Below are 24,844 nucleotides of genomic sequence, written 5' to 3' on the forward strand. Positions count from 1 at the left end.
GACACTCAGGAAAATCATCATCCATAAGTTTAAGACAAACAAAACCACAGATGGATCATTAAGTATGGATCCGAGTGTTAGATCATGAATTAGACAAAATCATGAATGGTTGTTAAGCAAAATGGCCTGGCTACAACTTCTACCTCAGAAACTTCCTAAGCTAACATCAGGAAAAAGGCATCAGGTTAAACCACTTCATCTAACCCAGCACAGCTATTCACGTGTTCAGGTATCCAAGTCTTAATTTTAAATGTAAAAAAAAAAATTATTAAATTCATAGATTAACAAGATTACCTGTACCTGACTGAACTGTTCTTAGAAGCTGAATGCGGAAGCTATTGCTAGGTCCAAGAGAGGCAGAAATAAATTCTGTTGTGGAAAGGACACATGCTTAGACGTCAGTATTTCTGGATCTCAGTCACTCACAAAGTACACCCTGGACATTACGTGGAGAGGAGAGGCACAACAGAGTCTCTTACCCTGGAGAGGTAAAACAGACTTTTTTCTAAATGAATTCTCACACCCATTCAGAACTACAGAAGAGAAGTTAGCATTTTATGCACACATTTTAGTACCTTGACCCACATATCTATAAGTATTAAAAGTAACTTTTATTAAAAATAAATTCTCTTTATAAATACAATCATTACTGTGTACACAATCTTCTTCAATACACACACTGTGGTATTCAAAATCAGTGGTATTTATATAAAATACAGTATTAATTTTATAATTGCATAATTTTATACACACATACATTATTTTGCAGATCTAAAAAAGTCTGAATGATTCTGTTTTTTTTTCAAAGGACAGAGCGGTATTTACAAGCAAACATGATCCAAACAGCACAGGCAGATTCAGGGTATGTAAACACTCGTACACGAACTGCAAGTCGCACTTGGTCTCCCCTACAACAGATTATTTCTTCACAAAAAGGAGACCTATTTGACAAAAAGAAAAACAAGAGTAAGAGATATTACTAAGCCATTATTAAAATTTTCTATTACACGTGTGCAGTTATTTCAAATGTGACTAACAGTCAAATAACAATGAGTGTCATGAGTCTGTCATGACAAACAATAATATTGTTCTATAGTGCACGGACTGTTGCCTTAGAAGAAAACAAAAGCACCACCAATCATTTTTAACAAGTGCAAATAAATTAAATTAACTCCTCGGTCTTTAATTTAACCCATGAGAAGTCTATCATCACTGAACTCACCAAGGTAACATAAAAGCTCTGTACCCCATGACCCATTACATACGCTACACAACTCTTCTTCCAGTTCTGATTAAGGAAATTAATTTTCTTTAAATGTCATTATCCAAAAAAACAAGTTGCCATTCATAATTAAGTATTACTGTTTGGTTTTAACATATGTATCTTTACATTTAAACTTACCGAAGACATGTGGCAAATGCTCTCCTGGCATTTCTGTATACAAAATGGATAGGAAATCCTTTGAATGTGTGACCATCAGGTACTGCTCTTCTTACAGCATCTTGAAACTCTTCATTTCCTGCAGAAATGCTTGTTGTACGTTCGAGCTCATAGGCTGCTAATGCTGGTGACAACAGATAGGATAGATGGTCATCCCAAACAGTAGAAAGGCCAAGATCCTGTGAGGCAAGTCACAGAACGATGACAACCGTGCAGAATGAGCATTAGGATATTAATAAGCTTGTATACTATATAGATTCAAATAAATCCATGACAAATCTTTAATTTGTAGTTAATGGAAGTGAATCCACAAAGCAGTAAGATTTTTATATTGATTCACACACCAACGAGAAGAATCAAACACCATCAACAACATATCATTTACCAAGAAATGAAGTTAGACTACTAGACTAGAACAAGGCCAGCAGAGTTGAAACTAGATGTTTTAGCTACAGTATCTCTGCATGAAATGTAAGAAGATAGTGCATAAATACACAGCAAAAATATGGGAAAGATCAACTAAGATTCATCTCGCTTTCTTCTAATGTCTCTCATGGAAACCCACTTCTGAAAAAACAATGCACAACAGCTCCCCAAAACACATACACATGTACATGCACCTTCCTCCTACCATCCCACAAGTGCAAAGAAGCAGAAAAACCTAACACGTATGTATTCAACATGGCATGAGATTCATACTCTGAGAATTACGTGCCGCCCCAAAGGTTGAGCATTTTGTGGGGAGATAAAAACAAAAACAATGATAACAACCCATTAAAACCAGACCTAAGCTAACAGGGAGTTAAAGTATCATCTCCTTCATATCCAGCTCAGGAAGAATCATTTCTGGCACATTACGTCTCATAAAAATCCTGATAAACGACAAAACTAATTTCTAGAAATACCTTCTGATTTTGTAAAGCTGTAAGAGTAAGATCATGAAAGCTGAAAGCCTGCTTTTATCTAGGGACCAAAAACATTTGTGATGGATAGGCAAGGCCCACTGACAACCAGATTTGATCTTCCTAGCTTTTACAGACCACTCATAGGTAGTCTGCAGGTGCCAGTAAGCTGAAGATCACAGACCTAGAACGAAAGGCAAGGGCAGGGTGGGGGGAAGAGCCTACACACGAGGCTACAGAATCACCACTGCAAATAATGACGTCTCAACTAGCTGAGTACAGTCTTTCCAAACAATTTTTCAGTTATTTCACTTTTCACATACCGCATTTCTGCAAAAGCTGATGGAAAACACATTGCAAAGATACGGTATGTGAACTAACAAATGGCTATCCAAAACAAGTATACAGTAAAAACATGCACCTTTATTACCGCAACAGATCAATGACAATCTTTATAAACAGTATTACCTTTCTGTGTTCAGAGACCAGTATTCTTAGCTGCAATTCTATCTCGTTGCTTGTTACTGCAGCATCTATCGTGGAAGCACACAGAGGAGGAAAAGGGGGAACTGAAGATGTTGTTCCAGGGGAACACACAGATTTTATTGCTTCTCCACTCATGGGTTTCCATTTAGATTCATCATGCAGGTCAAACACACAGATCTCCACAGCGTCAGAGGGCTGACAATTTCCAAAGAACTTTTGATGGTTGAAGAGACAACCTATCGTGCGATAAGGATACAGTGGCTTGGGTTGTTCAACTAGTGGAGGGTCATCAGGGTTGATAGGTCTGTGGATGTACCTAATCAAAAACATTAAATTTCTTATTAATACACCTTATTTTGTGTATTAGTAGGTAAAAGGTAAAAATATTTAGATGGGACAGATATAAGCCATTTCTCCTTTTAAAAATATAAGCCAAGTTTGTTAACATATTCTTTTTTCCCAAAATGGCATTAATTTATTTACAAAAAAGTAATTATATACATTTTGGAGACATAACCTACAATGAAATAATATACCACTTATTTCTTTAAATCTAGAAAAATAAGCTGATGAATCAAGCAGATATTCAACAGCAACTAAATTTTGCAACTATAACAACATAGCGATACAGTTTCCCCCACTATTCATTACATTTGGAGAAATACATCTTCAAATGCTAATCATAGGATACACAAACAGTGGCAAAACAGAATTGCTTATTTTCAATACTGGATATTAATTAGCACTTTTCACAAAGACAAAAGTCTTATATTTAAATATATAGTCCCACTGTACTTCTACCAATGCAACTTGAAGCTATATATTACAACAATTATGCTTCCAAAAGTAATGCTTCAAATAGCACTAGGAAGTACAGTGGGATGGATCACAGTGCTGAATATCATCAGTAAAGAGGAAGTTATTTTCACTGAAGTTTGGAGCATTTTTTTTATTTTTATATAGAAATTAGGACTGAGTACCGTTCTACGTACTTGAACAACAGGACATGCAGAATAAGAGGAAGGGAAATAATTTTTAATAAACAGGTTCCAGAAGCTTTGGAATACAGAACAGCTACATATGCCCTTCTCAAAATGAGTCAAGTGAGAGAGAATCTCAGAGAACTTGCAGAGATTTCTGCAGGGGAAAAAAGTAATGTAACACTGATTTCACAGATGAAATAAGGAAAAAAATATGGGTTCCTGTGCTGGTTTTGGCTGGGACAGAGTTAATTTTTCTTCACAGTAGCTAGTATGGGGCTATGTTTTGGATTTGTGCTGAAAACAGTGTTGGTAACACAGGGATGTTTTTGTTACTGCTGAGCAGTGCTTACACTAAGTCAAGGCCTCTTCTGCTTCTCACACCACCCCACTAGCGAGTAGGCTGGGGATCCACAAGAAGCTGGGAGGGGACACAGCTGGGACAGCTGACCCCAGTTGACCAAAGGGATATCCCATACCATATGACATCATGCTCAGCATATAAAGCTGGGGGAAGGAGGAAGGGGAGGACGTTTGGAGTGATGGTGTTTGTATTCCCAAGTAACCGTTATGCGTGATAGAGCCCTGCTTTCCTGGAGATGGCTGAACACCTGCCTGCCCATGGGAAGGAGTGAATGAATTCCTTGTTTTGCTTTGCTTGTGTGCATGGCTTTTGCTTTCCCTATTAAACTGCTTTTATCTCAACCCATGAGTTTTCTCACTTGTACCCTTCCAATTCTCTCCCCCATCCCACTAGGGGCAAGTGAGCAAGCGGCTGTGTGGGGCTTAGTTGCCGGCTGGGGTTAAACCACAACGGTTCCTAAACAATCATGGCAGATTTCATCTCCTTTATAAATGATGGCAGCGATAGCATCAATGGCAATCAGCTGCCATAAGACACGAAATAGTTGCTATCCTGTATTAAAGCCACTGAAAACTATATTACAAACTGTTGAAATAGTTCACCTTACACTGAACCAGTTATTTTCCAAACAACAGCAATACACAGAAAAAAAGATTCAAAGACTTTTGTCTTTCATTACATGAGTTACGTGACAGGGTGTAAAGATAAAAAACAAAAAAGCAACAACAAAACTAGCCCACACAAACCTCAATATACATTGCTCAGTTTTCTTATATTCCTTTTACTCACCTATGACCTGTTAAGCTCTCCCAAAAAGTAATTGTTCCATCAGTTCCACAAGTCATTACCCAAGTGTGGGGGACTCCTTTTGCTTTTGTTCCAACACACACAAAGGCTTCCAATCCAAACCCAAGAAGAAGACTGCACAGAAGGTTAGCATGATCTTCACAGTCACCCTAGGCAGTAAATATTAGTAAGCTGGTTTGAGTATCAGGCATAGATAAAATCTTAAAGAAAGAAAATAGTGATATTTCTCTAATCATGATTTAACAAGTCACGTTTCCCTCCTGTTTACCTAAAGCACATATCAGAAGTCAGTGTTTTAAGGTTTAAACTTGACAAGTTTTAGTTTTCTGTAACAGAAAAAATCATTTAAAAATAGTAGTATGTTCTAATGATAGACTATTTATAATTTTTATTCAAGTATACTGTATGATTAATACTGGAAAACATTTCTTATGATTACAAAGATACCTTCAAGTAAACCAAAATGAGAATCTATTAACCCGTAAAGACAAAACTAACATTCTAATTAAAAGCCAAAATGTAGGTAAGGAAAATACCTGAGGTAATATTAGAAATTACACAGTATTTTCACACAGTTAGGAAATTTAATCAGTTAATAAAATGTAATTCTATTGTAATTTTACTGTCTTGAATGCACTGTCAAAGTTCAGAAATTAAAAAAGGTAAAACAAACGCCCCCACACATCTAACTGTGTAACAACTGAGAGTCATGTGTAGCTGCATTTCCTGTCAACCAGGAAAAAAAGAAAGTTTCCTTCATAAATTTATTGATACCATTGGTAATTTAGAGAAATCAATTTCTGAATGTGATGTGTAATATTCTTTTTATCTTAAGTTCTTTACAAATGTTAGCTGTAAAGTAAGAAAAAAATTCCTCATGCAATGAAGCCTTCATAATACAAAGCACAGCATTCAAGTAGAACAGGATGGCTCTTTAGTCAAATACTATTCAGAATGTTGAAAATGTAAAATTCAGTGTTCTTGGATGTAGCTGTTCATTACACAGATAACACAATCTTCCGCTACCATAATGTACAAGGGAAATATCCAGAAAAGCAGGTTTAAACAGGTTTCTGGTGAACCTATGCCCATTTAATAACACCTCACCACTTTCCACAAAAAAAAAAATCAGTAACGGTCCAGCTGGTGTCTCAGGGGCTAAATTCAGCTATTTTCTATACAGTTTTCCACTTCTGCCTTGGAGGAAACCCTTTCTCTGTGCCTCCAAACACAATGGTCCTCAAACTCAAAGTCACGGTCACCACCTCCATCTGAAAGCCAGTGGGTAGCAGTGGTGCCTTTATATGGTACCTAAGCATGATGTAATATTCAGAGACAACAGCTAATGTCTGTTCTGTGTAGTCTTTGAGACAAATCTAAAAACTGGGATACAGCTCCTCCGTGTGGTCTTTGAGACAGGTCTAAAAACTGGGATACAGCTCCTGCTGCCAAGAAGAACAGATCTTTTTAATATAAACACATCAGTGAGATTGCCACTGAGATACTTCTGCGTTAAAAAACAATGAAAAGCATTGACTGCTTCAAAGAAGTATTAAAAGTGATCACTATTACTTTCATTCATACAACAGAAGAGCTATAATCCAGAATGAGTTACAATTTGTTTCATTTATTATAGTCATATGACACAAGTGTCAGATCACTAGGAGGTACACTGAAACTTTTAGTGAAGAGCCCTGAAGCCCTGTCTTGCAAAAAATGAATGCAGAGACTGTGAGTATATTTTAGCCCATCTGAAAAAAAATCAGTTTTCAAAAGAGACTTTTCCAATTCTTCCTGGATTAGTCCAGAATTTAAATTAGTGGCCTGCACATTGGCAGGAATTCACTGAATAATTATATGGGATCTTAGCAAAGCAAATGAAGAAAAGCAAGCTCATTGTCAAACAGATGTATTGACAAATGGACCCCAACAATAGCAGTAAAGAAAGTCTGCTCCAAAGCCTTCTTGTCTACTATTTAACACCTGTTTCTCTTTAAAAAGGTCTTAAACAAGTTATTGTAACAGAATTACCCAAATTTTATTTAATCCATGTATTTGCAGACAGTTTTAAATTACTGACTTCAGTTAGAATACGATACAAATTCTACTGTGTCATACAAAAGACCATTTTCACATACCTTGTTTCTACATAAAAAAGCAAGAAGGGTGCACCACTGTTCTTGTTTGCCACCGCCTCCTCCGATGACAGAAGCTCGTTCATAACCCAGGACACTGACAAATCGTGCTGCTTGTCTAGGAGTGTCTAGTAACCGGCCTGCTCGAAGTGGTCTGATATATGAACATACTGGACGGTTTACTCCATTTTCATCCTGAACATATAAAATCTGTTTATTTGCCAGACATGCAAATATTATGAAAGAGTCATCTTAACTTAAAGCGTCTTTTTTGCTACGGGATTTATTCTCCCTGAAATAAATATCACTGAAAAATATTAAGACACAAAAATCCTTCTAGAATTAAGACACAAGATCTTTAAGGCAATTCATTTAGAGGGACTTTACAGTTAGATTTTTCCACTGGCTCTGTCACCCGTAGGACATTCTAGACTAAAAGTTCAAACACCCGGAGCAGCACAGGTTCAACTCAATTTCCTTAAATAGGTGAGTAAATGTTTACACCCCATCCACTGTCAATTTCATATTATCAAACAACAACAACAAACTCCAAACAAACAAACAAAAAGAAAACCACCAGCCACCAAACACCCCACATTCAACCAAAAACCCCCTCAAATCAAACAAAAAAACCCCAAAACCCACACACCCACCAAAACTCACAACGCCCAAAACACGCCCCCCAAAGCATTAAGCACTCAGCAGCTGATTTCAGTTTAAAAAGCATCTACTTGCTTCTGAATTTGAATACACTTTACCTCATCATAACACCAAAAACCAATAAAATTTGCTCACAATGATGTCACTAAATATATAAAAATTAAGAGAGTAGTAATACTCTCTTAGAAAAGAATTTCTAATTTCTCAGAAAAATGAAGAAATAAGATGACTGGAAAAAGGTCTGTTTTATTACAAGCTGCAGGGAAATATTATGGTTATCTACTATTAAAACCATTTAAAGCAGTATAAAACTCTTCTTTCCTCACTGGGCTAAACTGGTACTTTTATGTTTACATATTTAAAAAGGGATCAAAGCCTTTTAAATGTCTGCAGCTTCAGGAAACCATGGTCTCATATTTTTTACTGTAGCCACATATTGCTCCCATTAAGGTTTTGTCATGCTTTGCCAGCAAGATGGTGTAAGAAAAGCACCATTTATTTGAAGCGGACTGGAAACCTGTTGGAAATTATTTCACAGCTAGAAAGCAAGCAAAAAAATCACAAGCAGGATTCATTATTTATTGAATATAGTTTTATACATGTAATGCATGCTTCTGCATTACGCCTACGAAACTGGCCGATAACTAAATTCTCAAACAATTCTGATAATCTCAATTCTGTTTCCAGAAATGAGAAAAGCCATTAAGGGCAGTTTTACTAACATTTGCTATGGTCAGCGGGAGAATCAAGATACGCTCTCTATAGGTACTGAACTAGCAGGGGGCCTAGTTCCTATAGTGTTCTGAGGGCTGCCAGTTTCTATATTGTTCTGTAACAAAGAACTTAGTCCTCTAATCCTATTCACAGACCTGTCCCTCCAACCTCCTTCCCAACCCTACTGTAGCTTTGTGGGTGCAGAAAGTGGAATACCATTAATTCACTCATTAATTCACAAATTGCTTTATTCTCAAAATAGTACAAGTCCCATTTTTACCTCATGTCCCCAACCAAACTCCCAGTTCTAGAATTCCCCATTTAATTATATATTTTGTTTCTATATATAAACCCTGCCCTGAAAACCTTAAGCCTTTGTATTGAGTCTGGCTGGGATTGAGTTAATTTTCTCCACAGCAGCCCCTATGGTGCTGTGTTTTAGATTTGTAACCAAAACAGTGTTGATAACACACCAATGTTTTAGCTATTGCTGAGCAGTGCCTGCACGGCATCAAGGCCTTCTCTGTTTCTCATTCTGCTCCGACACAGAGTAAGTTCAGAGTGGACAAGAGGCTGGGAGGGGACGCAGCCAGGACAGCTGACCTGAACTGACCAAAGGGATATTCCATGCCTTATAGCATCATGTTCAGCAATAAAACTGGTGGGTGTGGAGAACAGACTTTTTCTAAACTAGCCCCTGCTTGGAGACTCACTGGGCATCAGTCTGCTGGTGGGAGGTAGCGAGTGATTGTCTTTGCATCACTTTTTTCCCCCTCTTCCTTTCTTTTCTTCAGTTATTGAACTGTCTTCATCCCGACCCATGAGTTTTTCCTCACTTTTGCCTTTCCCATTCTCTCCTCCATTCTGCTGGGGCAAAATGAGAGTGTGACTGGGAGAGGGCTCAGCTGCTGGCTGGGATCAACCCACCACACCCTTATTTGGAAGTCCACATCACCACTGAACACTCACAGTACAACAGAATGGAAGCTGTTACTTCACTGAAAAGAAAGAGTAGGCAGGGATCACTTCAGGAAGTTACTTTGAGATAATAAGCTACTGCTCATTATCTGTGCTAGGAAAATTGCTACCAAGATAAATTCGTGGCACTAAAAATGAAAAGAATCATACCATTCCTTTTACTGAGGGACAGTTATCAAGGAGCAACTGATGCATAGTAATTTATTAGCCTACAATAATTATGTCTGTAGCTAGCGTGCAACATTAACCAGACAGATTGCTTTACAGACCACACAGAACTCAAATATTGTGTTGATTTGTTCTCAGAGATCTAAGCAAGTCCATTTTTTATAACTGTTTTATCTGGTATAAAACTTGTTTGAAATAGTTTGCACAGATCACTTAAGTCTTTGCCATTCGTGAGTATTCAAGGAAAAGACTAAACAGGCTTTTTTATCACCTCGTGCGTCAGAAGTGGTTGGAGCAACCCTTCTTTCTGCATCATGCTATTGAGCTTCAACACACATATAGAAGTTCAAGCCTTACAAATTTCATTTTTTGCATGATGCACCACATGTAGCCCTGACCTGAATGTAACCACGTTGCAAATCATACAGATTCTATATACACATGAACTTCAAAATATATCTAAAAATAAAAGGATAACTTAAAGAAAGGATTGGTCTATTTGTAAAACTTACAAACCTGTGCAAAAATCTTTACTAGCCTTACGTTGTGTGTAGGCCTTATCTGTAGGTACTCCCTCCACCACTGTTTAGCATATACAAGAAATAATCGTTCTTTTTCTGCTGTTTTCTGACGTTCCAAAGCAAACTGCAGGTAAGAAAAACATAACCGATCACACACATACTAATTCCAAACAGGAAAAAAAAACCCATAATGAATAAGTACATTAACACCAAATTGAGCCTATGTAAAATAAAGCTTAATATTTAAAGTGTGCCATGTAAATGCTGAAGAATAGTATTTTTAAATGAAAATCCAATGAACAAAAACCTCAAGTTACTTTTCTTGTTTGTAGGCTCATATAATCAAGCCTGACTGAAGTAGTGTTCATCTTAAGTGATGCATTTCTGTACAGAAGGATTGCTCAGCTTTTGGTGTGCAGAAGAATATCTGCATGCACCTTCAGGCCAACATTTACTGGCTTTCCAGGCAGAATAGCTGACTTGAAATTATTATTTCAAATAGGAGAGAGAGCAAGAAAACATATACTAACTGAAGAAAATTAGGTATATTGCATCTTTCTTATTCTTCTTCTTAAAGTTTTGATACAAGTAAGTAGGAAAACTACTAAAGTAATATTTCAGATAAAGTCATGTTCAGTATAAACAAAGTAGTTTTAAAAAAGGTAATTATACTTAAATTTAATGGGGAAAAAAGTATCAAACATCCAAAAATCCACAACCCTCAACATCTACATAAGTAATTCCGTACTGAGCTTCCCCCCCCCAATAAAAGAATAAGACAGCCCTCCCCAAAATTACTTACTTGAGTATTAGTTATTTCTGGAGACAGCGTCTTACTAAGCTGTGGATACATTTCCAGTCTGATGTTTAAAACACCAACAGAAACCTTTGATTCTGTACCTTTGAACCAAAATAAATTTTGATCAGTTCTCTCAAATTCATTTTACTTAGGATCTTTCAGCCAGGCAGGAGCAAATAATTAAAATAAATATTTTAGCTATATAATCACAAAAAATAACTAAACTTCTTTAAATATATGCAAAAATGTACTGGTGGTCTTGGTAGTCTTAGGTTTATGGTTGGACTTGATGATCTTAAAAGTCTTTTCCAACCTATACGATTCTGTGAAAATAAGCATCTTTATTTAAATTTCAAACTCAAATGAGGCTGTAAGAAACCATAATCTGGACAAAAAAGCAGACATCTAGATCTGAGATATTATCCAAGGCCCTCTTTGCAGCCAGTACTGGGACATACGAGATGAATGGCATTCTAGAAGTGTCTAGAATAGGCGTCCAAAACAGGAGAGTCACACACTGTGAAAGTGCCCATTCCTACTGACTACACAGGTAGCTCAAATGTAAGTACTTGGAAATAAGTGAAGTTCATCTTCCTCAAGATACAGTCCTCAAGATACAGTTTATTATGACGGACCCAGAGTGCCATACAAATAGAGTAATCAACTTAAAAAAAAAACAAAACACCAACCAACCAACCACAAATGAACTACAAAACACCACAAACCTAATGTTGTTGCATAATGCTGAAAATTTAGAATTACATAAAGAACAAAAAGCATTACAAAACAATAGGGAGAATAGAGAGATGGGATTATAGGCAATACAAGTACCAGAAGCCTCATATAGTAGTTTGTCTATTTATCTGAGATGGCAGCATGCTTTGATGTTCTTCTACAACGACAAGACTTCAGAAGAGGAGAAAAAGCACTGGATTTAGTGGATCGATACTTTATTACTTGGAAAAAAGCTAATCATAATTAGATTTAACTCCTCCCATCACCCATTTGAGTATTAAACTCAACTTATTTGTTATGCATTTCCAAGTCATTATAAATAAAAAGCTCTCCATTTGAGAGACTATCCAAACCCATATTGCTTACTAAAGTTTTGGCAATAGTCAGCATTTTCAGAAGGAAATGAAGCTAACAAACATATTAGCAAATAAGCTTACTAGATTTGCGTTCACCGGATGAAACACTGCACCAAATCAACAAAAAAAGAAGTAGGCAATAGTGATAACAATCAGGAATAACTTATGTAGTATGTCCAATCTTCAAAATATTTTGAAGGTATAATTTAATCTCTTTTGAAACTGCCAAGAACTGCTCACCTACCTAACAGGTAGAGAAACTGCTATAGAGAATATTCAAAAGACTCATCAGCTACTACTTGACCAAACTCTGGGATAGCTAGCATAGGAAGTCATCATAGATTGAGTCCCAGAGCTAATCTTTATCCACTAAATCATAATATCCTAAAAACTTAGGTTCGAACTCTTAAGAAGGGGAGCGGGGACAAGTGACACACAAAAATACACATGTATACTAACTCCTAAGCACCTAAACAAAGCTGTTCAGCCCTTCTGTCAGAAAACATGCTTCCACTAGTGGAATAAATGGCAGCACAGCAGTGGTCACTTTCTCCAGTAGTTGCTAGTTTGGTATGAAAGGGACACAAGCTAGGTTTTACTCTTCAGTGCACTGGTCTGATATATTCCTGGAGATGAATTGGTTGATTTTTGTTTGGTTTGGTTTTGATAACTTATCCAGATTTTGCAGAAAATCAGTAGTGAGGGTTCCCAGACACGGGGACCATTATTACACAGGATCCAGAATATACATTTTTAGTATTTTGGTAACAGAAAAATCTGACCATTAGTCTCCTACACATTTTCTAAGGATACCTTATAGTAATTTATGAGTTGAAGAAAAATTAAACTACATCATAAATACTGCTTTAAGCTTATAAGCAAGCTCAGTATCCAGTATTTTAAGTCATCATTACAGCCTTATTATTTATCCTTACCTACACCCAGGAGTTCAACAGCAACATTTGTTATGCCATTCTCTGCAGCCAAGACAGATCGCCACTCCAAGAAATAGGATGCTACTAGTGTTGTCTCACCAAATGTGTCTGTTTTGATCAGAACCATATGCACCGGATCACATATAGATAACATAGTGGTTGCATCCACCATTTTACTTCCATCACCTGCCATTATTAAACCAAGATAAGACAGCAAGAATATTATCATCCCAAGTCCTCCTCAAAACTAAAAAAAAGTATGCATTTACATTCATTGCATACATTGCATTTTAAGAAAAATTTCACGTCCGGAAGTGTAAGCAATGATCCCATCTTAAAATCAAACTCAGCTTAGGACAGAGCTACAGAAAGATTAGAGTTAATTTACAGAAGAGGTAAAAAGATTCCTATAGTTGAATACTCCAGTGTAACTGGTTCAACTGCACAAAAATTAAAATGGAATTAGCATTTAAGAAAATAAAGAATATTAAAGCACCATTAAGTAAAAACAATTGAAAAATATTCTTTTAATAAGTTGGAATGCATCAGGTCAACTTACTATACATCAGTATTTAGGCAACAACTTTCTCTGTAGTTAGGCTTGACCCTGTGATATAAACCGCTCCATAAGCGGCAGAATTAACAAAGTCTGGTTTTCTTTCAATTTGTGGTATATTCACTCCCCTCCCCAAGTCCAACTGCAATAACGCTGGCTTTCTCTCTGTTCCCTGATATTCCATAAGCTACCCTGGATTTCTACAGGATTCAGACAATATCCAGAAGTCTTTTCATAACATACTTATCTCCTACCATGTTCCCTGGCTAGTACCAACAGAAGAACAGTAATACAGGCTGTGGATGACTGACTCTTCAGCAGGTGTTTGCCAACTGGCAGGCAAACTGAACTCACACTGAAGTTCTTCCTTCCATATGATGACAAATTCACGTTTTTCTTCACTTGTCAGCACAACATTCATGAAAATCACAGCCACCTTAGTATCTCTTACCATCTCTGAGACTATCTTCTCACTGTCAATTATGGATAAAGTTGGTCAAATTCAAAAGTTATTTTAGAGTGGAAAAGAAGGAAAAGAAGAGGAAAGAGTAGAGAAAGATCTACAAGTGGCATAACCTAACAGAGTCATCAGTTTGCTCAGGAAAACATGAAAAACAGGAAAGAAAGCCACTAAATAATATCAAACATATTTCACAATAACTCTGAAGTCAGAAAAAACACCCGATAGCATCAGCTTTAAACCCACAATATTCCTTACCTAGGCTATCTTTGTGCACTTCAAGTAAAAAACCATCATGAAAATCTGGCTCACAAGCACAGGGGACAGGTTTAGAACGGAAGCGCTGATTTCGAAAATGTAAACACAGAGTGAAGGTAGAACAGATTTGGCCAGGCAGAGGCTCCGGTTCCTGAAGATGTTCCAGAAAAGCTTTTCCACCCAAAACCTGAAGGTAAAGATACCTCCGTGTTGGGTCAATGTTAGCTGTAAAGCGTAGCAATAAAAATGAAGAGACGACAAACAGATCTTAGGAAGCATGTTAAATATCAGTTAACTAACAAGAGACTAGAAAAAAAAGAAACTTTTTTGAAATAGGTTCTCCGAAAGAAAGTGATTTTAAAATGTATGGAAGTTATCTTAATGTAAAATAAATGAAATTTTTTTAAAAAAATGTCACATTTTATGCGACACTACTTTCTGCTGCTTACATGAATTTACTTCCTGTAGATAAGCAGCAAAAACATCCACCTTTATGCCAGTTCATACTGGATTATTAATTCAGAGTTAAAAAAAATCATAGACTTCAAATTTCTCTCAAACCTGTGATCCAAATATTAAAATAAACAAGCAACATACTTTTTTTCAAAACTGGTGGTTCTCTGTCCACAAAATGTGTCGATGGTTTTGGAGCTGAAGTCCTCTCCCTTTCATTCACATCCTGGAATTACAATTAAGATTTTTTAAGGCGCCAAGGGATGCAACAGTGCTTCTACCGCAGTCTTCTAAAAATTAAAGAATCCTCCATTTCAGCTGAATGCCATTCCTCAGGTACGCTCCCTTCTAGGACTTGAGATGTAACGAAACTGAACAAATACTTTCAATGTAGTATTATCATTAAACCAGTTTTAGCATACGCATTAAGCTGTTCTGCTCCTAATATGTCACAAATCAGTAAAGCCATTACGAATCTGTAGAAGTAGCGAGTTTTCACTTTGTCAAAACACCAAGAGGAACAAGCAAAAATATTTTCACTCTTCGAAAGCTACTTACAGTTACAAATTTAAGTTCCTTCATAACATCATCAATGATTCCTCGTTGTCTTAAGGCTTTCATTAGATCTTCTGTGGATAACTGCTGATGCTCAGGTGCTAACTCTTCACGTATAGTCTCAGCAAGAACTTCTCTTATCCTGCCATGGACATCCATCTGAAAGAAAATTCACTATATGCTACAAATACAAACTCTTTAAATGGCAGCAGCTATGACTAAACAGTCACTCTATAAGACTAACGTTATTCTCCTAGGAACACAGAAATAACTACACCAAAATATTAATCCTTTCAGAACTAATCAAGCGAGTCACTATCTCACCAAAACAGCTCTATCAGTTAAAAAAATCATGAGCATACCAAACCTGAGCATCTTTACTGCTCTTGACTGCATCCCCTGCCTTGAACTTCCCTCCTTACAAAAAGGTCTGCAAATCCATTAATTATAAAATTATTGCTGTTTTCATTTCTCATCTCCCTCAAAATTCAAACTTAGGATAATAGTTTCTTATTTTTTAAGGAAAAAAGTACACCTTATATACTTGTAGGTAAGGCACAAATGTAGGAAATCTCCATTGCAAGCTTCCCCTATGCTCAAAGGGAAGTCAGAGAATTTCTGTCCTTCACCTCAGCTGTGAAAGTGCATGGATTTGTAAAGCTGTTTCTCACACAGGAAGGATGTTAAGGCCACAGCCACTGGGACTTGAAATACTTTGCGATATATGAGTTAAAGCATTCGTATTTATATCCCCGTCAGTCCAAGACCCAGCCCAAGAACCTCGCTCAAAAAGCAGCAAGCAAGCAAAAAAAACCCTCAGTCTCAGGGTGCTGACCCCGCCGCCCAGCCCGCCACTGCCTCGGGCCTCGACCCAAGGCTCGTCCCGGCGGCCGACAGCGCTGCTGTCCTCTCCCCGCCTCGAACGCAGCAGCGACTCAGACTGAGACCAGCAAGGGGGCGGGGGAGGCGGCCAGGACGGCAGAGGCCTCAGCTCCATCTCTCCGTAGCCCAAGAAAGAGGAGACGAGGGCGAAGAGCGGAGGCGGTAGGAGACGGCGAGGAAAAGGCCACAAGCCAAGGCAGCGATGAGACGAGAGCGCGAACCCTCCGGTTCGCGCCCTGGCCCTCCGGGAAGGGGCCGCAAACGCCAGTAAAGCAAAACGGCGCCTGGAAACCACCTGAAGCGGCTGAAGTAAGAGAAACAAAGCAGGGCGAGAGAGCGAGCACGCTGCATGCCCTGCCACCACCTCAGCGGGCACTGCTGTGACCGAGGGCCGAGGGTCCGTACCGCCGACATGGGAAGCAGCAAAGCTCGGCCAGGCCAGGCCAGGCCAGGCCAGGCCAGGCCCCCCCTTCCCCGGGGCATTCCCTGGCAGGAGAAGTCTCCCCGCCGCTCTAACCGCGGAGACGCCCCCACCTTGACCAGCTGCTGGTGGATGATCTGCTTCAGCTCGGAGGCTTTCTCCGGCGGCAGCGACATGGCGACAGCAGAGGCGAGGAGCCGCCACGCTTCCCGCCTCGAGAGGAGCGGGGGGGAGGGGGCCAAGGAGGGCCGCGCGCCGCCGGCGAGGCCCCGCCTCCAACCGCCGTTCCAACGGGCGCGGGCAGCGGCGCAACTGCCCGGCGCGCGGCCGCCGCCCCGCCTCCTCGCGGGCGCGGGGCGGGGCGGGGCGGGCAGGGCAGTTACCGCCGTTACTCCGCATCCCGCTGAGGAGAGAGGTGTAGCCTCTTTCAGCTCGTTGCTGCCTTCTTCCCCGGCCGGCATGTTTGTTCCTTGCGACCGTGGCGGGGGCTCCGCCAGCTCTGACTTTGAAGGCTTCACTCTGCTCATGGTAAGTCGCGCTCTTGCTTCTACCCCGCTCTCGATGGGCTTGAGGGGGCGCTGCCCTAACAGGGCACCCCGGAGCGGGCGAGAGGGGCGTGCCGCTTCTCGGGGCCCGGGCGCTGAGGGTTTCTTTCCGCTTTGTGGGGTGCGAGCAGGGGCTTGTCTCCCTGGCTGGCCCGCGCCTGTGGGGCAGGAGGGCCGGGGCGCTTTGGTCTCACTCTCCCCTGCCCGGGGGTCGTCCTTGGGTACTTGCCTGCGGGAAAGCGGAGAGACGCTGGGCAGGTGGTTGCTGGGCCCGTGTGTATGTATGTCGGGTGTTTTGCCGAGTAAAAGAGGGGGATTTGTAGGGGTCCTTCCCAGAGCTGTTTGCGGCAGAGCGGTCTCTTCCGTTTCAGTCAGTTTCTCCCTCCTCAGCCCCCCATTTTCTGCTCTTGTCAAGCTAAAGCGTTGTGTGCTGAGCTACAGCTATATGCTTTTGCTCAAAGATTAAAATGCCGTATGTCGTCTTAGAAAATTTGCAGTATCTGTGGGTTGGCACTGGAATAAAAGGTTACTTTTTCATTTCGAGGCGATATATACGTGTTTTTAATGAAAAAATCCTCTTTGGTGCTATATTTAAGCTCCGATTAGGGTTGTTTTAGGAAGTGTTTTAATCCTTTTCATACATGGTATGAAATCAATTGCAGATAACCTACCTGAGGTTACATTGGTTATTGTGGGGTGAGAGTTCCAGTGCAGGCTGCGAAGTAGCAAACCATTATTTTTCCTATTAGTGAGTCCCTTCGCTGTATTACTTAAAGGTAACCTTACCAGCTTTCATCGAGGGCTGCACAGCCTGGGATGACTCTGCAGGCTGCACGGGAAGTCATTGCAGATCAGCTGACTAGCCACAGGAAATAGATCACTGCTGTTTGCTTTGTCTGGGCGCAACGGGCTATTGCATACCAGCCAGTTTGTAATGACAGTCTGTAAGTGCTGTTACGTCCTCTTTCACCGTGGGCTTATCAGCATCAAATTCGGTGTTTCCACAACTGGTGGCAGCAGCAATTCGTAGACACGCTTGCTTATAAATTAGAGGGAAGCAACTGAAAATTTTACCGTTGTGTCCTTCTACAGAAATGGACACTGGAAGACAAACTCTTGAATTTCTCTTTCTGTGCCATTAGATTAGGTCAGTATCTGCCCCGGTTGGTGATAACCCATGGCAATTCCTATGAAACGAATTCAAGATGACCCTTAGCATTTTCATCCTTAAAAGATGAAAAACAATGTACTCTTGTGTATGAGTCAAGCTGAGATTTATAGGTTTAACATGTAATATCAACATTACCATTAGGTGTCACTTGAGGCCTGCCAATCTCAGCGTTAGTCGTTTGAGTGACCTTTATCTACTCTGTATCCAAAAAAAGAGAGGGAGGAGACAAGTTTCCAAGCCTTTGTTTAAGTTTACCACGAGACAGGATTATTCACAGAAGTGGCCAGGATGTTTTTGGGGGAGGGGGACCAAAGTCTGCATTAGTAGTCTGTTAAGAAATAGTCACCTTTGTCAGAGAATAAGCAGCCACTTTTAGAAATCATGGTTGACCAGAACTGAAGTAATGTAAATTTTCACTATTTGAAGAGCATCTTGTGTTGTCCATAAAACACACTGTAAATCAGTAACTTCTGTTACTTCAGCCAGCAGTGTCGGTGGGAAATGTTGGTCAACTGGCAACAGATCTAGTGATTTCCACGCTCAACATGACTAAAGTTGGTTACTTCTACACTGATTGCCTGGTGCCAATGGTTGGAAATAATCCATATGCAACAGCAGAAGAAAACTCAATGGAGCTGAGTATAAATGCTGAAGGTGGGCGTTGAATGCTGAAGGTATTTGCAAGCTGCATAAGGTGCAAGGATGTTACACTTACTTTTTTTGTTGTTGTTACATTTTGCTTACGTGAACAATGTTTAAACTAGGGTCAGTAATAACAACTTCAGTAACTTACAGATAAGAATGTATTTACGCTTCACAGAGGAAACTGTTACTCTTGTTATTTTGGATAACCAATTTGATATATGGAACCAATAAGAAATGTTGAATTTCAACCATGTGACAGTGCAGCCAAAACTCTCTGCGGTTTTAATCCAAAGCAACATGAAGTGTGCGCATACTTATAGTAAACTGCTGGAATGCAAGCTGAATTTCTGGTGTAGAAAGATATTTTTCCTCTCTTCTTCCTTCCCACCTATGTTTGCCTTTTTCCTTATGTGGTGTTTCTCCCTCTTCCCCCTTCAAATTCTTAGTTTCTTTCCCTATATTGATCATTGCATTTCATCTTTTTTCTGCTCTTAAGTCATGGAAATCTCAGAATAATCTGTCAATCTTTGCAAAGCTGCATAGATTATCTGAAGCATTACAGGAGGCAGATCTTCATATATTTTTCTTCATTCAATCCTTTGAATTTATCACAAGTGAAATTAAGTCCAACGAAGACAATGCACAAAAATACATATCTTTAACACTGTGGATATTGTCAGGCTTTCCTGTATGAGTTGATAGCTGAAAGGTTTACTGTCCTGAGGTTTGTAAATTGGATAAATCTGGATACTTCTAAACCCAGATCTCTTTCTTGCTTTCTTCTCTTACAAAACTTAATTATTTCTTCTTGCAGTGTATTCATCACCTTCAAAGAAACTTGTAGTTCTGCAGATCAGATCACCTTTTATAAAGGTATGTATGTTCATTGATTGTTCTTGCTTCACTATTCAGTTTGAATAATTCTGCTAGCAAATAGTTTAAGTGGCCTGGGTAAATTTTAAGACTAAATAAGCAAAACTAGAAGAACTATGCCACATTATAAAACATTTTGTTAAAAAACCAACCAAACAAACAAAAAAAACCCAGACTGAAAAAGAGCAAAATATTTTTCTACTTTGTGCTATAATGCATTCTGCAGTTGATACAATTTTAGCTAACAAAAAATGACTTTTGCATTCATTGAGGGTTGAGGTTTGGTTTTGTTTTTCAAAACCTCAGAACAACCCACCTATGTTGGTAGATTTTAGTGTAAATACGTCCTTAGTTATTAACAGCCTTGAAAACAAAAAATGGTCTGGGTTTTGTCCATTTCTTTTTTTTTTCTTTACACTTACTGTCTTTGTGTGTTTGTCTTTTATTGTAATAGGTTAATTTTTGATGTCACTCCAATTTAATTATTTCATAGTGTTCTATATTCATTTAAACTGCATTCATTATGTTAAAAAAAATTATTAAGAATTTAGAATTAGTCATTAACTGGACAGTGGCTGTAATTTAAAATAAGTAGAATACCATACCAGAAAAAATTTTGTGCTGCAGTTTTTAGCAGTTCAAAGTGTGGAAAAATACTGTGTGATCCTACCATCCCATCTTACTCTAAAGCTTTTTCCATTGGTATTAATGGCACACAAAGCAGGTGGTGCTGCTGTTAACGTGGTTTTAATGATAATTTTTATCATTATATGTGTAGTTTTGACTAAGTAAACAACCAGAGCAGTCCTTTGCTTTTTAAAAATATATCTGAAGCTGAAGACTAAATGGATATGAAGAAAAATGTACATCACTGGTAAACATTATATATAACACCTAGTATTGTTGGCTTTTGGCTTTTTTTTAAGGGCAGTGTATTTTTAAAATTTTTTTTTCTGTCTTTGCATAAAGAACAAGTACAGGCCATTCTGCCAAACACTGTTTTCTTGGGTGAAAAGCAGCAAATGTGCCAGAGTCGTTCTTCTGTCTAGCAGCCATGCATACCAGCGCGATGATGAGCAACTTCTTGGGTATGTTTGTGTCATTAAAAGACCTAATTAACGTTTCTGTTCTTTTTCACAAACTGACATACTTTCCTCTACTGAGTACTTTTGGTAGGGTTCCTTTGCTTTACTGTGTACATAAGTCATAAAATATTTTAACGGTATATGAAGTATTATGTTATACAGGATTAGTCTCTGAACGTTGTTAGTTACTCCTGTCAAAAGTACTGAGCAAATAATAAGCTGTAAATAAGTTGCGCTTGGCCTGCGCTGTTGGGCAACAGAGCCTCGGTTTTAACTTCTTAATTTCTTGTGGCTGCAAGCAGTGTCAGGGATTAGCTGCTAACATACGGGTCACAGATTAGATTTTTAACAGTTAATTAGAATATTGGTTCGTTTCTTACGTCTTCTTCATTATTCTGCATTTTCAATGTTTTCTTTAATATAGTAAGTTGTCATTGTTTTTTTATAGGAAGTTACCAATTCTTATTTGTTGGGAGGCAACTGCAGGGTTCAGACTACGTGTATTTTTGTTAGATATTACCCCTTTAAAAAACACACATTAGTTGCTGATTGAGGACATCATAATCGGTGGTTTAACAAAAACAAACAAACAGAAATCAATATTTTTGCAAAAGAGCACTTGTTATCTGCAGGCTGTATAAATGTGTAGGGCCTTAAAGAAGGTTTAGGTCCATGCATGTCCCAGATATAGTTACCAGTGATATTTGCATACAGTTGCAGAATGGCCAGCTAACATGGAATGAAATGAGAGGGACTGATGGCTATTTGATGCGGTCTGAGTCATAAGCTGTGGTGATTTAACACACCCACCACCCCCCAGCACCACAGAATAACTCCCTGATAGCAGAGTCACTGAAGAGTGAGGGTAGTGCATTCAGAAAATACTTGGACTTGACTGAAGTCTGCAGATATTTGTAGTGTGAGCTTATTAAAAATACTGTATCACAGTGAAGTCCAAGTTTACCCTAACTAACTTTAATTTAATCACCTCCTATCTGAAGGAAGAAAAAGCACATTTTATTTGTAAATCATTTTAACAACCATAAGCAGTTCTCCTATTTATGTGCTTATATATCTGCTACTTGCCAGTTATTTGAGCCTCTAAAAAGAGGGTACCTTAGTTCTATTTGTGGCAGAAAGTTGAGTAGTTTGTACTGTTTTGAAGTCACAGACTACTTAACTTTGATTTGAGGAGGAAGGGAATGTCGGTGTGATTTTTCATTGCAGGTGTGAGGTCCTCAATGCTTGCAGCTTTTTTCTGTCACAAGTAATAACATCAGTAGTGTCTTTTATTGTCAGACTGAATGTATTCTCGATTTGTTCCTAGGACACCACTACGCTACCTACTTACACCTGATCTTGAGAAAGCAGTTGGAGGCCTTATGCAGGAGCTAAACTGGAAAGAAATGGAAAAAGTAGCAGCTTACCCTGGAATAAATGATACAGAAAAAGTTCTACATATTCCTGGAGGTGGCATCACAAAACTATTGTTTACTGAGAGGTGAGTTGCCTAAAGATAAGCACAGAAAGATATTGGAAGTCTTCTCTTTAGTACATGGTAAAGTTATCTTTTAAACTGCTGTGTTACAGGAAAAGAAAAGTCCTTCTTCTCATAGAAAAGGGTTTTATAGGAATAGAACTTCTTACAGATCAAGCCCATAATTAAGAGGAAAAAAATAGGGAATTCTGTATCATGAAGTTAAAATATGATAAAAATATAAGTGAATGGGCTAAAGGAAAATAATAAAACCTTTACAGTTAAGATTGTGATTAATCTGGTATCTGATTTTATGCAAACTGCAATTTGTAAATAGTAAAATTTCTGTACCTGTGATACTTTAACTACAACTGTCTCCTGTGACAAATAGTTCCATCATCAGTTGTGTGTAAAAAAAAAAAAAAAAAAAAAAAAAATTCTGAGCGCTAAGAATGAGTTAAGATTTCAGAGCCAGCAAACAATTAGGTGTGGGGTTTTTGTTAAAAGGTGTGTGCATCAGAAGTTGTGCCAAAAGCATGTCTGAGTTTCAAATTTTGAGTGGTAATACTCGCTCATTGTGGTAAAACTGTGTTAACTCTGCAAAAGGTGTTTCTTTTGTAAGTGTCAGGTGGAAAATTCACTTTTACTTTTTTAGCTGTTGGTTTTGACACCTGTCCAGACTGTTGCATCCAACAGCAGGAGAGTTATTAATATCATACTCACCTTTGTACTGACTTCAGTATGGAAACAATGTACAAATACAAAATAAAAGACCTCCCAGGACTTCAGAGAAAAAAATAAAAAATATAATAACAATCTTAATATCTAAATGAAAAAATTGGAATATTGCGAGTAAAGTAATGATATGCAACCTGCAAAACTGCTGTTTGAAATACACAGAAAGGTAAGGAGTGATTGTATCAAAGGATCTGTATAAATGCCCCACCAGCACAAAAATGCAAACTAAGTATGTAAAAGAGGCGCTGAGTAACTCTACCATGACCTAGGATTCCTGCCTCACAAAGCAAAGAACGAATTCAAGACTAAGAAAAAAACCATGAAGTGTGAAAACGCAACCAAGAAAGACTGGAGAGAAAAAAAAAAATCTCTATACATACGCATACATTTTTACTTTGTTTGGTTTTGTTGTTTTTTTTTTTTTTTAACAAGCCATATGCAGATTGTTGTTGCTCTTAATACATAACTATAATTGTTCTGGATTTAGAAAAGAAATAGAAATGCCTGCTCATTTTTGTTGCAGCTGTTCAAAAGGAATCCAAATGGCAGTTCTTCTGAAATTCTGCTCAGAAGGGGACAACATCCCTGATGCGTTTGCTCTTGTTAACTATCTTAATGAATGGCTCCAGCTAATTAAAAGCAAAGTAAGTGCTGTTTGATCTAGAGTTCTTGCTTTCGTATTTTATATCCATTATTTTCATTTTTCTTCAATCCAGAACGTTAAAAATGTTACTCAGCTGAATTTTAGAAAAGTTAAAAATGTACGGGTTGGGTTCGTTTTGCCCCTTGGTCATCAAGGATATGCCAAATTAAAGGTATATTTTGATTAAAACCTCACTGGCAATTTCCCCACCTGAAAAACCAAACCTAAACCCCCATCCCTTTGTTTGACAGGTGTGTGGGAAAATTGCATATAAAGGTTTGATCAAGTTTGATCTTCCAGTACTCTGCTCTAAAGCAACCCACAATGATGATGACACTTGAAATCCTGCCCATTATTTTAATGCATGTGCCAGAGATAGAATTACATCATTATTATTTAAAACTTAAAGAATTATTCTGTTTTTGTTGCAGAGCAACAATTCCACAGATACTTCTTCACAATGGAAAATACCAAGTTCTTGGCGCTTACTTTTTGGCAATGGTCTTCCACCTGCACTCTTCTGATCAATTTTGAATTCTTCTGTAAGTCGTGTGCAGTCTCAAACATCCCTTGAGAAGGTGATTACATAGTAATTGCCAAGCAACAGCAGCTTAATTTGTTGTGTACATAAATTCTTTATTTAAGAAAAATTCCTTTCACATATGTGGGTAACTGAGGAAATTAAGGTAACTTTCACAAATTGACCAAAGAAATATGTTTTGTACAGTTGTTTATTGAATAACTTTGCTTGAATTTTTTTCTAATAAAACAGTTTTTAAAAAAACTTTTTCTTTGGTTAAGTGTTATTGCTATGGAAAAGCTTATGGTACACTTTCTGAATGTAGCTGAGAACTTGCGATTGATGTGCAGGCATAGATTTTTCTTATGAAGGTAAAACCTTACTCTTCCATGTCAACTGTGGATCTTGGCTTTTTTTTTTCAAAACCTTGCTGGTGATGTAAGCAAAGCTCAGAAGTGACTAGTTCTGCCTTCTTTTCCCAATGCTGTTGTGGTAGCTTCAGCTGGGGAGACTGCAAGCGATTACAGCAGCCTGTTCTGTCTACTTTTTGTTGTATAATTTCCATTCTGCTTCCAAGGGCT

The 24,844-nt window shown here is 38.4% G+C and overlaps 2 protein-coding genes across 5 annotated transcripts; one reads left to right on the forward strand and one right to left on the reverse strand.

The window, feature by feature from the left end:
* Positions 1–590: 590 nt before the first annotated feature.
* CEP76 (centrosomal protein 76) lies at positions 591–17,926 on the reverse strand. 4 transcript variants are annotated; one of them, XM_072852775.1, is made up of 13 exons: positions 17,783–17,926; positions 16,680–17,340; positions 15,267–15,422; positions 14,853–14,934; positions 14,256–14,480; positions 12,982–13,167; positions 10,959–11,056; positions 10,152–10,280; positions 7,119–7,310; positions 4,963–5,129; positions 2,812–3,145; positions 1,403–1,620; positions 591–941 (listed from the first exon to the last, which is right to left on the reverse strand). In XM_072852775.1, exons 2-13 carry the CDS (start codon positions 17,091–17,093, stop codon positions 803–805), a joined length of 2,340 nt encoding a protein of 779 aa, XP_072708876.1. In that variant the 5' UTR covers positions 17,094–17,340; positions 17,783–17,926; the 3' UTR covers positions 591–802. The 4 variants fall into 4 exon arrangements, with proteins under 4 accessions (XP_072708876.1, XP_072708875.1, XP_072708878.1 ...); XM_072852774.1 differs by having other exon boundaries at positions 7,119–7,325; XM_072852777.1 differs by lacking the exon at positions 16,680–17,340 and having other exon boundaries at positions 7,119–7,325.
* Positions 17,927–18,538: 612 nt separating this feature from the next.
* PSMG2 (proteasome assembly chaperone 2) lies at positions 18,539–24,494 on the forward strand. Its single transcript, XM_072852779.1, has 7 exons — positions 18,539–18,682; positions 18,765–18,936; positions 19,742–19,800; positions 20,770–20,888; positions 22,213–22,386; positions 23,624–23,744; positions 24,175–24,494. Exons 2-7 carry the CDS (start codon positions 18,828–18,830, stop codon positions 24,265–24,267), a joined length of 675 nt encoding a protein of 224 aa, XP_072708880.1. The 5' UTR covers positions 18,539–18,682; positions 18,765–18,827; the 3' UTR covers positions 24,268–24,494.
* The last annotated feature ends 350 nt before the right edge of the window (positions 24,495–24,844 follow it).

The sequence above is a fragment of the Ciconia boyciana genome, chromosome 2, assembly GCF_034638445.1.
Source record: "Ciconia boyciana chromosome 2, ASM3463844v1, whole genome shotgun sequence".
Classification (NCBI taxonomy): Eukaryota; Metazoa; Chordata; class Aves; order Ciconiiformes; family Ciconiidae; genus Ciconia; species Ciconia boyciana.